The 18,011-nt window shown below is 39.7% G+C and overlaps 1 protein-coding gene across 1 annotated transcript; it reads right to left on the bottom strand.

The window, feature by feature from the left end:
- Positions 1-7,127: 7,127 nt before the first annotated feature.
- On the bottom strand, positions 7,128-13,104 carry LOC102722861 (probable beta-1,4-xylosyltransferase GT43A). The gene is made up of 4 exons (XM_040524024.1): positions 12,767-13,104; positions 11,984-12,678; positions 8,960-9,245; positions 7,128-7,650 (listed from the first exon to the last, which is right to left on the bottom strand). Exons 2-4 carry the CDS (start codon positions 12,658-12,660, stop codon positions 7,525-7,527), a joined length of 1,089 nt encoding a protein of 362 aa, XP_040379958.1. The 5' UTR covers positions 12,661-12,678; positions 12,767-13,104; the 3' UTR covers positions 7,128-7,524.
- Positions 13,105-18,011: the final 4,907 nt, after the last annotated feature.

Here is an 18,011-nt window from a genome sequence, read left to right as displayed (position 1 = left end):
ACTAGCTCCTGCAAAACAAAAAATGCAAAATGTTACATGTACATGCTCCTAACCAAGTTACGGTAGCAACCATTCATTCTAAATTGTTAATTAAACAATCATCAAGGTCAAAATATCTGAAAACTAGATAAAGTACATGCATGTGGGGGTGATATGTAAGATCATAAGCATGATTAATATTTTCTGATGAACAATTGGCTTGCGATTTGGTTTATAAATTGAATTTGGTCTGGAAACAATTAAGGTGTTGGTGCGAGTGTGTGTAACTAATGTGAGTCAGGTTGTGATATCTGTGCTCGGAAACGGTTGGTTTGTCTCTAGTTGTGCAGGTGACTTGAGGTCAATATCGGTCAATGGCGGTGAGATCGTGACTAGGCTCAGGGAAGAGCTGAGGTCCGGACGATCGAGGATGCCAGGTGACGATATTGAATACGAGTTGGCACATGGTGGAGCAACACCGTATGGGATGGAATCGTAACGGGCTTCAAATGTTGTGTGTGTAAGCGCCGAAAAAATCGGGAAGTAAATCGAATCAAAACTGGATGAGAAAAGGAAGGAAATTTGCTATATGTTCGGACACTGTAGCGGCGTCGGATACTGTAGCGCACGATACTGTAGCAACCGGATTACTGTAGCGCGCGGCACTGTAGCAACCGGGTCGGATTACTGTAGCGCGGCGGGTACTGTAGCAGTCGGACTACTGTAGCACGTCTGATTTTGGCGTGTTGGATTTGATTAGGAAAACTAAGAGATGAGCCATATTAGTATAAGGAGTCCTACTCCTATTTGGTGATAGACTTTTCGATATAAATAGAGACCGAGGGGTATGCCCCCGGTGTGCTTTTGTGAGACTTAGTTGTTGATTCTAGATCGACGATTTTGATAGGAGTGCTGTTGGTGCACTTTGTAAATACCAGTTGATGCAATAAAGTCAAGATCATTCAATCTACGGTTTCGGCTTTTATCTACTGGTGATTTTTTGGATTCCGACGATCCGATCGACGTCATAGGAGTGGCGCGATTCGATGATCTGCTCGGCGGCACATGAGCGGCGCGATCAAGATAGCGGTGATACAGGAGCGACACGATCAAGGTAGCAAGCCTGTGTCAATTTCTTCGACAGAGGTAATCTTTTATTCCGCGAAAGATTTTTGGGTTTTGTTTTTCCCTACCATTCACCCCCCTCTGGTAGGTTTGTTTGATCTTGTTCGATCCTACACTAGCTCCTGCAAAACAAAAAATGCAAAATGTTACATGTACATGCTCCTAACCAAGTTACGGTAGCAACCATTCATTCTAAATTGTTAATTAAACAATCATCAAGGTCAAAATATCTGAAAACTAGATAAAGTACATGCATGTGGGGGTGATATACATATATCAACCCTGAGTTTTTTGTCTTGCTATCTCAGCAAATATAAATACATCTTTTCTGTACGAATGGCCTAGTAGTAAATACATAGTTAACTAAAACCCCAAAAGAAAAATTAAACTGTCTGACACATTACAGGTCAAGCACCAGTGATCATGGTCAAAGAACAGTAATGACACACACGTATAATTAATTAATTAAAATTATATATACATAGTGCAAGTGAGAGCCAGCCACCCTTTCATTGTGTTTCCCATCAGTGATTAAATAATGTCACGAGTTGCAAAGCGACAGCCTAACGAGCTGCATCGATCATATCATACACACACATTAATCTTATGTTTATGTGTATGTATCTCTTCTTTAATCATGGTACCAGAGTCGCTTTTAAGACAGATGGAAGTAATTAATCACGGAGCAGTGTAGTGTAGTGTAGTGTAGCGATTGCATGCTTGTAGTACTACCATTTTTTTTTTTGCACCAATGATGCATATGCTACTTGATCATATCATTGTGTGCCACTAGTGCAAATAATCCCCACTAATTAAAATGTATATGTTCATGATGCATGATATCTGAATTTAAAGTTAGTTGTACTGGTTTAATTAATTAGTGGGTGATGAGAAATTCGTCTTCAGTGTTGTTAATTAATTAATTGTTTGTGGTCTTTTTTTTTTCTCAACGATGAATAGATGAATGCACATTATTTTCGAGCTAATAAACAGCGTGATTTTAATTGCAGAAACTTTCTATATATTACTTTCTTATACATGGTACCTTTTAAAATTTAATTTTCAACCTTATAATTATTAATGAATTTATACTCTCAAATAATTATGATGACGAATCATGTATGTATGGAGCTATTCAACCATCCATCGCAAAAGAACACAAGTTCCTTCCGGGTACTTATCAAATAAATTGGATTAAATTTCTGGCAAACTGGATGTAGTAGTATTAATCCTTTCCACGTTGGTTCATGTAAATTTCATCCCGCTAGATTGATGAGGTGATAAATTTATTACGCTTAATTGTGTTTTCAAAGATCCAAATGATCTATCAAAGATATATATGGATCAATGGATAGGTAGGAGGGCGTTTTCTGCTTTGAAAAAGGATGATGCATACCTACCTATCCATCGTCTCTCTCAAAGGTGGTTGTTGCTTTGCATTGCATTGGCTCCCCTCTTTTTATTTTTTTCTCTTTTTTAAGGGGGAGGTCTTCTCTTTAATCAACTTGCCCCTCTCTGTGTGTGTGATTTATCACTGGAGATGAAAGCTAAGCACACAGCTTTTCTCTTTCTTCTTTTGAAATCTTAAGGGCGAAAGGCACAAAGTATCCTAATGATGCCCACCTCGTCGATGGACTGCCTTTTTTTTTGCATTTTAACCCTTTCTAAAGTTTATTTCATCAATGGATTCTTAAAGAAAAACTCATTTGCAAAATGGATCCATGGCTCGCAAATAATATCTCTGGCGTAGAGATTATACTCCGTGGCACTATTTACCTTGACATAGAGGATCCCTACACATGGGGCACTTGAGTTATGATGTAAGGTTGAACACCGATGTGGTATAGGCTTGAGCACAATGTGTCTGATTTCGAGCCTCTACACGTCCGTTTGCGTACGAATGCTGACAACTTGCAAAATTAATAGCAATAACAAGTTATTATTTTGAGTGGTCATATTAAGATGGAATAACAATCGAAGGTTAAAGGTGTGCTGTGGCCGAAGGTTTAGTGTCGAGACAGACCACGACAACTTCTATCATATTTTAGTGCCATGAGGTGTGAGTGTAGGTTTCTCGACGTGAGGTTAATGTTATCATGATGTATAATCTTAATGTAAAATATATCGGCACAGAGTTTTGAGTCAATATTTATAATTGGGGATTATCTGATTGCTAACTTTATTGGCCAATATAATGTCAGTCACAACTTAGCCTCTAGCCTAGAATATAAGATTGGCGTACAGAGGAAAAAATGTAGCTAGTTATAATTGTAGCGCAAAACAAACCAATAAAAATTATGGCATACGACCAGAGCTGCTAAATAAGTATAGTTTTAGAGAGGATCTATTCGTAAAATAGGAGTTAGAAAATGATCAAAATGCTGAAAGTCCAGTCTCGATCGACAGATGAACAGAAGAAATGGATATATCGTTGGAACAAGTGTCGGTCGTTGGAAGTACTAGCTTGGATGGATCTTAGCTTGCTTGTGTCAGTGTCTATGTGTTTCAGAGTTTGTCTGCATTAACGACAAGTTTATCTTTCAGAGTTTCAGGTGTCTTGGATGCATACATACCTGTGTGTATCTGCAAATTTATTTCCTGTTGATTTTACGCGCTCTCACTCTGCAGTATGCTCATATTAATAAACCAAAATTTAAATTTTAAAACTTAAATTTAGAGTTGATTTTAGGGTTTTTATCATATTATTTTTTTAACATTTGCTTTAGTTAGATAAGAACACATATAAAGATTTTATTCATAAATCATTTTAATCATTAATAAGTTGTTTCATTTAAACTTAATTTCAGCGAAATAATAGGCTGGATTGAGAAAATGGCATATTATTTCATTTTGATGTGGAAGGGTGCTGATACCCACATATAAACAGTGAGTGAGTGTCCTGGAAACATAAATATATGGGGCAGTTACATTCTTACCCATATTTTCAACTCTATTTGTGATTTTATTCTTGCCTTTTTCAACCTTATGATTCTGTCTTTGTTTTATTCAAACTGGAGCTTTGTGTTTGCACATGTTATGTTAGAGCATCCCAACAACTTATCTATCCCATTCTCCATTCTAAAAATAGAGGATGAAGAATACAAATTAAGCTCCAACAGAATAGCCATCTATCTCATCTATTTTTAGATGTCATTCATATTGGAATGATCTCTATCCATCCTCCAACAAGATATAAAAGATGTCATATATAGATGATCATGATCTGGTGGAGTACAACGAGATATGAAGGATGAAATTGTTTTAGATGATCATCCAAATGAAGATATGAATGATTAAATTTAGATGAGTTACTGGGGATACTCTAGGTACTCTTAACGGTGTTAAAACGCATGTATGCTATTTGCATATTTGCCCTACTTTTTGAGGACTTTATGATTTTGTCCCTGTTTTCGTACTAAATAGTTTGGCATTGATTTTATCCTCGTTTTGACATGAATTCACAAATCCGGTTTCAATATCATGTAAAATACTTGACATGAATTTGGACCTTGTCTTGGAACAGGGGCAAAAATAAGATTAAGTTCAAAAAATTAACGGCAAAATCATAAAGTTGAAAAAGTTGAGGATAAAAATCACAAATTAAAAACAAGGATAAGAACGTGATTACCTCTAATTGTATCATAATCATGAACAGTAAGATGGATGCAAGCATGTATGGGGCTCACGAGTATTGCACAGATGCTTCTGTACTATATTTTGATTCGATCGGTGATATTACTTTTTTTAAGAGAGAAAACTCGTAATTTTTCACATCTAGACACGTTGGTAGCATTTAAATTTACATGCAAATCTAGGGCATCGACTGTAGTATGTACTCGTGAATTTATTGAATTCTTTTGGCGCTGTACTAACGTTTTTCTGGACCACAATATAAATACAACTCGATCTGCATGTGTCTGTCTTGATAGTTCATACAGTAGCACAGCATATATATGCATGCATAAACAAAAGTTCATTTTCGTCTTGAGAATATCTTTTTAATTTCTTTTTATTGGTCTCTTATAAAGGTATATGTTTTTTTTGGTATGGCCACAATAAAAAGTCACTATTTTAGCAGCACAACATTGCTGCTACGACTGACAGGGTAGATGAAACCGGCGGTTTCTCCGCAGCAGTTACCACGACTATCGTGATAGCCGCAACCATCATGGCAAGAAACCACGGTAATTGTGCTCCGTTGGGCGGTGGTTTCGAAACTCTCGACGGTAACGTAAAACCTAATGGCTTATACCGCCATGATAAGGATCTATTTTGGGAGCTTTTGGCTATTGCAGCTTTTCACATAATCTCTAAAAGTCACAAGCTCCTTCAAATAACGCTCAGCTTATGAGAATTTAGTGAGAATTTAGAGTCGCAGAATCCAGAAAATAAATTCGAATTTTGAGATGCTAGCTTATCACCTGTTGTTTCTTACGATCTTAAACTCTCCAAAGAAAACCTTAGGCCCCATTTGGTAGAGCTCTAAACTCCAACTCTAATGTGAGTTATCTCATGTGGGAGCTAGATGGTAGTTAAAACTATTTAGCTAGCTTGGTCAACTCTAAAACTCTTTTTAGAGAGGATAAAAGCCAGGTTGACAATATATTATTATTTTTTGATGAGTCGTCTCCCACTGAAAGTATAAAGCCGTTAGAATCCTGAAAAATTCGCTCCAACGAGAAGTCGAACCCAGGACCTCAGGTGCTACTAAGCCCTTATGTAACCACCATGCTACATACCCTTTCGTGACAATATATTATTATGGTTTTAGGGGTAGGTGAGTGGTAATTTTATGTAATTTACATTAATAAATTAGAGAGTTTTAAGTTGGAGTTGGGAGTTAGAGCGGTGGCAAAGGACCCTCAATATCATGCCACCGTCATATGGCTCTTGTCATTTTGTACGAGGAATACTCATACGCATATAAAGCGATCTGTGTGTTCATTGGAAAATAAATAATTTCCTCACGGAAAATACGGACACAAAAAAAAAACCACAGCCCGGATACCTGTTTATGTGGCGGCCCATCTCACCGTTGATTGAATGAATCGATTAGGGGAGAAAAACAAATAAACAAACAAACAAAAAAATGATCATGTGCTTATTTGTGCTTTACTGGGAAGGGACCATGGACCATGTGCACGCTCACGTTGTGACTAATTGCACTCTCCTTTTTCTCTCTCACTTTTTTTATAATTGATATTTAATCCAAGTAAATAAGTAATGTTACAGACTAGCATCTTCGAGAGAATGCTAATATTTTACTTTACAAAAACTTATATTAGATTCATCTAAAAATATTAGTCATAAAAATTAGACACTCCTTCAACAAAAATCTAAAAATGAATAACATGTATTAGAAACATATATTTTTATCTTAAATTTAGATATCATGCTCTAAGTGAGCAATTAATTTAGACTCACATAATTAAGCGAGATTCTTTTGTGCAAAGATGTCCTAGGCATCTTATGCATGACCTGTACAGAAAAGAGAGTGCCAAAAAATGAAAATGGCGATCAAATTTGATAAAGCGTTCTTCACCGTGTTCATCGCAACCATAGCCACTCGGTTTGTTTGCTTGCAATACACTTTGACAAAAGAAGAAGAAAAAGAGAGAGTACGAGGAGACGTGAATCTCGATGCACGTAGCTGCCATGCCCATGAAAGCTTGTCGCTGTAAAACTTGCACGAGCAATCTGCCAATCTGAATCTGCTGCAGCCTGCACTGCACTCCTGCAGATCCCACAGCCACATTCCCCCCATTTTTTCAGGCCAATCTGAATTCTGATTTATGAACATGACTGTTGCTATCACTAGTACTAGTACTACCTTGTCTCCATGGATCAATTCATGCACATATATGTGTACGGAGTAATTAGCATCCGATCGAGACAGCAATCACCAGCCTCAAAATTCTCATTTTTACAGTGCCAGAATGAAAGGGAAAACAATGTCAGAATATACAGATTAACAAGAGTTGTTTCCTTTCTTGTGTGTTCTCTCTTTTCCCGGATCGACAGGATTTCTGATAAAGGCTGTAATCTTGTGAATTTTCATGTCATTGCCAAATTTTCTTCCACATTTCTACAGTGTATTATTGCAATCCACAAAGGGAATTTGCTGAGGCAACACCCCCTCACAAAAGATTACCCAGGAGAGGATAAGAGAAGAGTTAAAGAATCACAAGTAAATCTGAATAAATACTATTGCTTGGGGGGAGATTTTCCGCAGACAATTCATCATGACCCCCAAACTAAGAAAGAAAACAAAAATGAGAGAAGAGAAAGAAAGAAGAAAGAAAGGGAAAAAAATAACCAGTGTAAAACAACCTTCTTCCTTTTCTTTTGTTTTCACCACATTTACATCAACTCCCCAAACTCTTTTTCCCTTTCTGCAGAGGCCTCTTGCTTCTTCTCTCCCTATCTTCTATTGTGAGTTTTTGGCATAGTATACTGCCAAACCATGATCTGGGAGCAATCTGAGGGAATCCCCTTTAGCTTGTTCCTGTCTTCCAATACAACCTCTTGCACAAACTTGATGGAATCCTGCAATCACATCAAGAAAAGTATATCCATTATTATTTGGGAGAAGGAATATTTAACTTTGGCTTGATTGGTGCATGAATTCTAAGCAAATTATTATTCTGAATGTCCCCTTCAAAGAATTGTTGCTGGCTTATGATGAATGCAAGAAAGGTATAATGCCATCAGCATCAGCTCATAATTCAGAATGAAGCTCACAAGTTTTATATCAATACACATCCCTTGCAAGTATGGGCTAGTAAGAGATTGCTCCAAGTCCAGGACATTAAGGTGGTTGTGAATTAGGATTTTTCTGGTGCAACTAGATTTGAGCTTAACTCAACTGGAGAGCAAGGACTTTGATGAATGATTAAAGGGCTTGATTATCTTGTTATAATCAGCAAACACTGTGGTGATATGCTATGGTTTATGGCAGTGTAGCTTTCAGTATCACTGGTGGGATGCAGCTCAGGGATGTGACCAGTAGGTCAGTAGGTGACTTGAACAAGAAAAAAAATCAGAAGTTTAAGAAAAGAATGCATGAAAGTGATGGTGGAACATTTGATTGCCACCTGTTGCCCATCATGTTCCATAGAAAGCAAAGTCAATAATTGTATAACATTAGGGCAGTCAAATCAACTCCGAAAAATCCGTATTAGTATGAAACAATTTATACTGAAGTCAGCCAGTCAGATAATATATCTTTTCCGAAATGTCCTTTTATAAATAGGAAAAACAAACTCCATTTTTGCTAGGAACTACACAACTTTAAGCATTTTTTTAAAAAAAAATCAAGTAATGTTTACCGGGAGTCTTTTCTATTTATGTTGATCTATAAAGGAAGACCTTGGGTTTCTAGTAAGTCTCATAGTCCCCTCCCAAAAGGTACTGTATCTATTCAAACTGCCATATGCTTGGTGAACAGTAACTTTCTTTCCAAATAAAAGTTCCTAACAGCTCTCAAAATATGTAATTTCAGATATTTATTTAGAAATCAATCTGTTGTTAATTTTCAGCTCCAGAGAGATATATTGCTGTTCTGCCTGTGTAAGTGTTGTAATATGATATTACTCCTTTCAAACAGACAAATACATGGTTGTTTCAATTATGGGTCAGTCTGTTTTAGGAGGTTCACTATTTGTTCATCATGAGGTGGACAACCTAAAGCTATTATTGCGATATCAGATCCAGCCAAATCTTCCTCAATGTCCATACTGTCTATTACGTTTAGAGTGTTACAGCCTAATGAAGTCTTGCAGAATGTGTGGTGCTATTACTAAAATGCAGAGTGTGGCTTGACCAATTTGATAACATCATTGGGGGATGAACTAACCTGTGAAGTGTCTGGTAATGACGTTGGTCTGCCCCAACGCTCGGGATCCCACAAAATAGAACTGTTGAATGCAAACCCTGAGACATCAATCGTGTGAGCTCGCGTGCCAGCAGCACCAGCAGGATTCAAGTCCGCCTCCGTGTTATATGTCACTGCATGGGTGGTCCCATCATTGAAGTCTCTCGAGAACCAACCAATAACCTTTGAGTCACTGCATAGCGGGCCCTCGACCACCACTTTCTTCTGGCCTGCCGACATTGTTGCTACTGGCCATGTGCCAAACGCCCTGTACATGCTAACAGTTAGAAAAAGAACATACATATACCATAGTAGCGTGCAGTTAAGTAAGCATTATGCACATCTGCATCAACTTCATCTTGCTTAGACAGAATAAAGTGCCAGTTGACTAGAATTAGCATCCACCGACACTAAGCACACATGGGCTAATTGAGTTTGATTTGAAAATAAGAGGCTTCTATCAAACTGAGATATTTTAAGGATGATATATGTTACCATAACTCAAACATCTTCCACATGCTTCCTTCCTGGTAGTGTCATCATAAAGCTAGTACTACTACTATGCTAATTCTTTTCTCACCCATCTCAATCACTAGACACTAGGTAAGGAACACAATACAAGGTGAGTTATTGCATGCAACTGCCTTAATGTTCGTGGGAATAGACTAAACCCACCACTTGCCCATACATGCGGACAAGTGATGAATATTGAATTAAATGGATTCAAATTCCAAAGTTTGAAAGATCTAAAGAACTAGATATAACAAGCTATGGGACGAGGCTATCTTTGACATGAATTCAGACTTTATTGACCACATATTTAGGTCATAAGCAATGTAATTAACAAACTCAACTTGAGTAACAAAACTTCCTTGAACAAATAGTACAAAAATTCTAGCTTCTAGAGAAAAAGGACGACTCTCGAACTCTAATTCCAAGTCAACAGACAGTAACCATGGAGAATTTAAACCCATGCCCACTATGTGTATTGAGTTGAGTGTAGTGCGAGCACAGTATTGTACACTTGCATTTCCTCATTTGTAGTAAAGGATAACTTCTGTGACACACTTCAGGCCATATTGTATTGTTGACAAGGCCATGAAGAATATATGCAGAGTGACGAAGCTAGTAGCTCTAAGATGTGCTTTGGTGCTGGTAGACACCACCAAGCGCCACATAAGCTGATGTGCACGCATCACAAGAGCTAAAAAAAACACTGCGGGTTGGTGAAGTGATGCACTAAAGTTTGGTTGGAAAAAAGAGGTGCGCTTTAATCTCATCATGTTCCCTTCAACACAAAAGCTTGTTCTTCCTGGGAATATTACCACTATTCACTCACATGATATGAGCAGTACTGGTACTACCATAGTACTGAACAAAGTGTATATTTCTTTTCTTTATCAAGGTAAGTACTCATCAAAGATAGGATGTTGCTATTGAAAAAGGTAAAAGAGAAAGGTAAGTCAAATGTTTCAGAGCCATGCAATTTTTAGTTGAAACTTGAAAGACCAAAACTTTGAAGAAATGATATTAATGACAAGATCAATTGCAGAAATAGGGCTAACAGCAACTTTTAGCATAGTTTGGCCGGATAAGAAAACGATAAGAGGCACGACGAAACGTTAGGCATCTCCGCCCATTGTTGAATCAAGTCCAAATGAAAATAGAAGAAAGATTAGCCTGGATTTTAGAGGTTCAGAGCAAACAGAATTGGACATATTAGTAGCGTCCTCTGGCTGCAAGATCACAATATTGGAGTACAGCTACAATGAAAACCCATGTTCAACACCAAAGTGCCAGCCAGAAAATGTTATTTTTCTTCTTCTTTGCAATTATTCAAGTAGGAAAGAAGTTCATCATGCACAATCTCAATGACCAGCCGTTTTGCCGACTCTAACCGAATCCAACACGGCAACTAGACACCATTCCGGAAAACTCTACACCAAAACGGTGGGAAGATCTCATTCTGCATATGAAATGGCCATTCATGGCCATAGAAAGCAACAGATGGTGGGGATGGGGCCTTCTTTTATTGGGAGTTCAATGGTCATGGCCTAACATAAGGTTACTATTTTCTGCCTAAATTATTTTCAGGCAATTTTCTTCCTGCATTTTGCTGCCCACTTTGGGAGCACCAGAATGCAACATTCATTTCATGCTATAGGGAGAGAGATGTGATTCACCATGCATTCTGTTAAGTGGCACAGGGATGGGCCCACATGTCGGTGGCCAAACAGCTAGTTGTACTGAAGCCACTGTTAACTAATTATTTCTACCCTTTATTAATAGATTTTGCTTTGCTCATGGCTCATGAGCCACAGCCACGTTCAAAGTCTTAATTAAACTAATTGGAGTGGTTGCAACATATTTGGTTGTTGGGGCTGAGCAAAAGCTAAAGATTTCAATCTGCAAAAGAAGCATAGATGCATACTAGTTTGTTGGGAGAAAGAGAATAAACAAGGTGTAAAGCTAGATCCAATAATTGACTCCTCACATCAAAGTATGGTGCACAAGATGATAAAAGCATATAGGTACAACACACACTAACCTACTCTAATTCTTCCCACTAATGACAGCTTGTGCCTTTAATGATACGCCCCCAACGAACCACACGGCTACTAAAAATTTATTTGCTTGCGTAATTTACCAAATTAAGAAGTGGTGATTAGTTAAGAGAAGCCCTAGTCGGTGGTGGACATCTGAACGAGAAAAAAATCTAAAATTTATGACCTAGACGGATTGAATTTGAAGGAATTTTTCTTACCTAGATTCAACTCTATGGAAGAACAGCATAGATATGCAAGAAATGGGGATCAAGAAGAGCGCAGATTGAATTGGCAGCCGGGGGAAAACCAATTAAAAGTTAAAACTTTGAGATTAGAAATCAAAAAAGAAGAATCGATCAAGAACCGTTCGGATTGGCACATTCTAATTTGCAATCTAAACGAAAGATTAATAATCGAGCAAAAATGTGAGAAGCCAAATTGGAGAGAGAGGGCTACTGACTCGATCTGGCGGATCTCGTCGAAGAAATGCGCGTCGTAGACGCCGGCGGCGTCGGCGAAGTGGACGACGCCGGAGAGGCGGTGCTTCTCGACGTGGGCGAGGGCGGCGTTGCGCTGCGCGTGCGCCTCGGCGTCGGCGGTGGTGAAGTTCTCCTCGGGCTTGAAGGCGAGGTGGCGGTACATCACCCCGGTGCCACGCAGCACCTCGGCGGTGGCCGCCGCGTCCCCCGCGGGCTCCACCACCACCCACACCACCGGCGGCCGGACCAGCCTCAGCGTGTGCGCCAGCCGCAGCAGCTCCCCGCGCCGCCGCCGCCGCTCCCCGGCGCCCGACCGCGTCGTCGTCACCACTATCAGCATCCGCCGCGGCCCGCTCTCCTCGTCGTCGCCCACGTCCACCACCGCGCCGTTCCCAGCCGCCGCCTCCGCCGCCGCATCCGGCACCAGGCTGACCTGCTGGTTCACGGCGAGGTGGGACGCGGCGAGCTGGTGGCCGCCGGCGCGGTGGTGCGGCTCGCCGCCGCCGCTTCCGGCCCTCCAAGACGACGAAGACGAGGGCGCGAAGCCGGTGAAGAAGCCCATGACGAAGCAGAGTGAGAAATGGAGCAGCGCCTTCTTCCACAGGTGGCTGCTCCGCCGCTGCTTCGGCCTCTCCGGCGCCACAGCCGCCGTCCCCATGGAGGACAAAGACTCAACCTTCCGGATCAAGCAAAGATTCAGGAACCAAACCAATGGAGCTCAGCTCACACCTCACACCAGATCAAGATTTGGAGGGGTGACTGACTAGTAATGCGGTGAGGTAGAAGAAGAGCTCAAGCAGCCAGCCAGCAATGAGGAAGACGATGGTATCCACTACTACTCTATTGAAGCCTCCCAGCCATTAATGGTGGTGGGGTTGAAGATCAACAATCTCCCGCTACTACTCCTACAACTGCAAGAACAAAAAGATATACTAGATCATCCAACAAGATTTGGAGGGTGGAAATAGAGGAGGGGAGGAATGTGCATGGGGAATCTCAACCAAGATCAATCAAGGTGAGGTTTTGAGGAGATAGAGAGAGAGTGGGGGCATCAAGAAGGATGTGGAAGAAATGGGAGGAGGAGGAAGGTTTTGTGGTGCTTGGAATGGTGAAATTTTGTGCGGTGAAAACGAAAAGAAAATGGAAAAAAAAATCAGCTTTGGTTGGTGAGGAAGGGTTTAAAGAAGGCGGGAGGAGTGCGGTGAAACTTGCCTGTCCATCAACGGCCACACCACCATTTCCACTCTCTCATCTGCTGCTAAATTACACCTCACCGACAGAGAATTTCTCTCAGGTTTCAGGGTGAAATGGTAAAAGAAAGTAAAAATTACAGAGTTGCTATTATAATTTTGTTAAATTAAAGATATGTCATTTTTGTTAAATTAAAGATATGTCATCTGATTCCTGTGTCATTGACTCATACGAGTCTTACATATTATCGAGATACCAATGATATATCCTTATTTTTGTAAAATTATAATGACACATTTGTAAATTTCTCAAGGAAAAAAAAAGGTCACGTGAATACTGATTTCTCTTATTCTCAAATGGATGGGGATGGATCTAGTCGCCGTTGTGTGGGGCTGCACCTACACATTTTATTATTGTTGTTGCCCTGTGCTCCATTAGCAGAGCTAATACTGTTTACAGGTTACAACCAAGTTTAATGACGGTGTATGACCAGTGATGAAAAGTAGTATTATGGTCAGAGCTGATTGCTACCCCTCAACTTGGTTGGAAATGGACTGCAGGACTACCGCCACCTGCCTGGATCTTTGGCTGGTTTTGAGGATTCCATTGTGAGGAAGCAGCTCTCTCACACATTCAGAAGCTAGCATCCAAGAACAACTAGCGGTGCCAAACTTTTCGTAATTAAATTCAGAGCCTCCCAGTTTTTTAACTGCATTTCAATTTTCAAGAGCTCCAATGCAATTATAAAAAGTACTACCACTGCCATGGTATAGTGGTATTCTTATTCACCACTTTGGTACTAGTATGTACATTACTATATTGCATAATTTTTACAGAAAGGATTTTCTGGCAATCAATTAGATGATTAGATTGGCATTTACCACAAAGAAAAAAAAATGTTCATAGCCGGATGCAGTAGTAGCAGAGAAGAATATTAGGTGAGCTGCAGCTTTTGCTGTTCCTTTTAATACACCCGTCTAATTCTATTCCTCTCTCAGCTCCCTTAAAGCCAAAGGAAGAGACTTTGAGCTGGAAGGAGAGGAGGCCATTTCTGAGTTTGTTGTGATTGGAACATGGAACCTACTTAAAAAGCAATAAAAAGGCGCTGATTTTTCTCTAATGCTGCAATTAGCCACCAGTGTTCTGTTTGCTGCAAATGTGCAGGAATCTGAAGCAGAGAAGTTTGGCACCAAAAGTAGTATTTGACAAGCAGAATGAGAGGTCTGGATCAGGTATCTGCATGATTCTGAATTCTGATGGTGGCAATGACCCAAAGAGATCAAGAAGAACTTGCAATGTTCTGTGACTAACTAGTGCCATCCATCCACCAAACTGTAAAGCAGTAAAAACATGCATCGATGAGCTTCTTCTGAAACAAGATGGCATATGAATTTGCATGTCCTTCAAGTACTCAGATTCCGAAACAAGATGGCATATGAATTTGCATGCATTATTGTGCATCGATGTGCGGTTGCCACGTCGTAGGACAGGTGCATGACTGCATGGGGCCCACCTGTCAGCCACCAGTAAGTGTCATCAACACATCGACGGTACAATTTTGTGGAATCACGGCACATGGAGACAGGAACTGAATTACTGAGCCACCAATACTTTCAAAATTCACTGCATAGATGCATGCATGATTGCTGTGAGTTTTACTACCATGGAAAAAAAAGTTACTACTAACAGACAGTAAAATAACTCTGATCAAGCAGGGTCATGGATGTAAAACTAGACTAGTTCAGGCACTAAACAGCCATTAATCAACTAATCTAATCTAATCTAATCTAATCATCGAGTCAAAAACAAATCAGAATGCGTGTTAATTAGTCTTTGGGATGGCAGGAGGGCAGAATGTGCTGGGATTCAGACAGCGAAGCTCTCCCTGTCAACCAGGAAAAACTCTCTCTGCTCTTTTTCAATCTCTTTCTTCCTTTTCTCTGAAGAGAGAGGTCAATCTCGATGAGCCCCATGTGATTATGTCCAAAGAAACCAACTTCTTCTTCGTCAATCTCCCCTGTACACGTATTCTCTAAGTTGTAACAGTGTGTAAACAATTCAATTTTTTTAGATGAACTTGTGATCTTCAGTGTTCAGCTGATGATCATGAACAAGAAGTAGTTGAGGAATATTTGTTCGATCTCCACCTACGCGTTGCTTTAGTCCTGTCTTGCTGGATGCTAAGTTAATTAACTAGTAAATTCAACATTTGATCATCATCTCCAACCTGTTTTTATTCAGCAAAGTGATCATCGTTAACAATTTGCAGGCATGGGTATCTTAGCTTGGGGATTGAGACCATGTGTGTATTATTGTGCAAGGAAGTTAAGAGCTAACTGCAGTTAGGATGATTAATCAAGTTGGAGAAAGAAACAAATTTGTAAACCTAACTTGGCAGCCTCATAATTGGTTCAGCAAATGTAGGCTTGGAACTGGAAGAAGAAAAACTCTGCCTTTCCATTGGTCCCTGTATATATGCATGCATGTTGCCAAATGTCATAAGAACAACAGAATATACAATAGATGCATCTATCTATGCACTTAGATCACGTGCCAAAATTGACATGCATGTACATTTATGAGAGATTTTTTTTTGCTCGAGGAGACATACCATTTGTTTTATGCATCCAAAAAAGTCATTAAAAACGAATATATCATATATCACAATTAAACTTACACAAGTTGAAAAAGATAAATATAATTGTGCGTATTATTTAGAGTTATATTAATTGTTTTTGTTTTAGTATTATAAGTCAAATTTGAACTTTATAGTGATATATTACATTATTAAATATTTTACCATTTTTTAAAAGCACTTATGACCTTTTAAGGGACATACGAAACGAGGGGGCGTCAGCTCCAGGAACAAGTAGAATTTTCACATTTTTCAGGAGCTAGCTAGAACTGACTGATAGCACGTGACTGAAGAAATGGATTGAGATATATACGGTGTAACTGAACAAAATAAAGGAGATATATACGGATAATTTACTGCAGTTGGTCCAAATTCTCTGAATAATATCATGCTGAATTGCTGATATTGTATAGCTTGTGTCTGGTCCATCAGAGTTTGGCTTTCGTCACTTTCAGAGTTTGGGAGACTGACGACGACGACGAAGACGATGTGGAGAGTGGAGACAACAACTGAAGAAGGATGGCTCACCTATCACTCTGTCAGCTACTAGCTGCGAACCTGCCACTCGCTCGAACTACTACTAAACTCGTTGGAGCGAGCTGAACGATTATTATCCCGTTTCTGCATTGCAAAATTTATTATGGCTAATCATAGATTAATTAGATTTAAAAGATTCGTCTCGCAAATTCTTTTTAAACTGTCCAATTAGTTATTTTTTTAACTATATTTAATATTCTATACATTTATGTAAAGATTCGACGGGAAAGTGAACATGAAAAATTTTGGGAACTAAATAAGTCTAACTCGTTGGAGCGAGCTGAATTATTATGATCCCGTTTCTGCATTGCAAAATTTGTTACTAGTACAATAGTGAAAATTAATTAATGTGAGGCTCTGGGATCAACGACGTCGTTTCGATCGATCGATCTTCGTCCACTTGCAAGAAAATTCAGGCTTGATCGATCGACGATCTTGGCCGTATTAGCTGTCAGTCACTGTGCTTGATGTGCAGCTCGCCGGCTGTGTGTGCTTCTCTGAATTTGCTTCGATCTATCTGCACCTCTTCTTCTTCTTCTCCGGCTCTCCTCCTCGATCATCTCGTGCATGAACTCTTAATAATTCTCGTTGTTTAGTTGAGGAATGACGACGACTGATCGACTGGATAGTTACTCGTCTGATGATCTGTCTCTGTCTGAAACTTCTTCTTCAGTTCTTCTACTGCGTGGTGGAAGCAAGCAGAAATGCATTGTCAGGAGAGGAAAAAAAGAAGCATCGCTGTCAGAAAAGAGAAGAAATTTCGCATTGGCCGCTTCTTATTTTTCTACCCGATGCATTGTATGAAAAACAGAAAAAAGAAGAAACATGAACAAAAGGACACGCAGAAAGAAAAAGATGCGTCTGCTGATTAACAATTTAGAATGCAATACTTCTATCAAAGTGCAGGCAAGGAGACGTCAATGAAAGCTATGCTGCAACTGACGACTACTGCTTCTCAAGTGTAATTCAACCACTTTATGTAAGTAACAATCAAAACGAAGAAATGTATATAACCTAATTAAACTGTATATTTGTTGATCAAGACAGGTAGAAAGCGAAAAGTTGTTGCTGGGAAAATGACAAGCTACCAAAAATCATACGTACAAGCGACAGTATGGACTACCAGAGAGGCAACATTCCAAAACTCTGAAAACATAAACCTTGAATGCATCAACACTGCAGCAGAAATGGAAGAGATTCACTTATCAAGAATGTGATGGAACAGACCTACCACAGAGAGGAGAGAAGCATCATGATCCAAACTACTGAATGGCTGAATGCTTCCACGGTGAAAAACAACTTGTCAGGGGATTATCTAAGCGACTACACGCAAGGACAATGGCTATCATCTTAAAAGGGGTTCAGCAATTGAAAATTCAGGCAAGTTAAACTAGCTTTGGTTCTTTACTTTACTGCTAATTAAGCAACACTTAGGTGCCCTTAAAAGTGGAGCTATGCACGCTAATCAAGATGGTCACCCAACGACCAAACGCAGACACATCCGCAGGTGTCAATGCAGGCAGACAGATTGCACAAGCTGGTGATGATACAGGCACGGTAAAGTCTGTAACTTGGAGCAGACCAAGAAAGTTGCAGCAAAAGCTACCTGGCTTTAGAAAAAGATTGTTGTGATGGTGGTGGCAGCT

This window comes from Oryza brachyantha, chromosome 5, assembly GCF_000231095.2.
Source record: "Oryza brachyantha chromosome 5, ObraRS2, whole genome shotgun sequence".
NCBI classification, from domain to species: domain Eukaryota; kingdom Viridiplantae; phylum Streptophyta; class Magnoliopsida; order Poales; family Poaceae; genus Oryza; species Oryza brachyantha.
The sequence above is the reverse complement of the archived record's forward strand: the minus strand, read 5'-3'. Positions and strand labels throughout refer to the sequence as shown.

Bases quoted from the DNA above. Each gene is read 5' to 3' on its own strand.
- LOC102722861 (XM_040524024.1), bottom strand. From the start codon at position 12,660: ATGGGGACGGCGGCTGTGGCGCCGGAGAGGCCGAAGCAGCGGCGGAGC. The intron at 9,246-11,983 runs GTCAGTAGCCCT...TAGCATGTACAG, and splicing joins GACGAGATCCGCCAGATCGA to GGCGTTTGGCACATGGCCAG. The intron at 7,651-8,959 runs GTTAGTTCATCC...ATGTGATTGCAG, and splicing joins CATTACCAGACACTTCACAG to GATTCCATCAAGTTTGTGCA.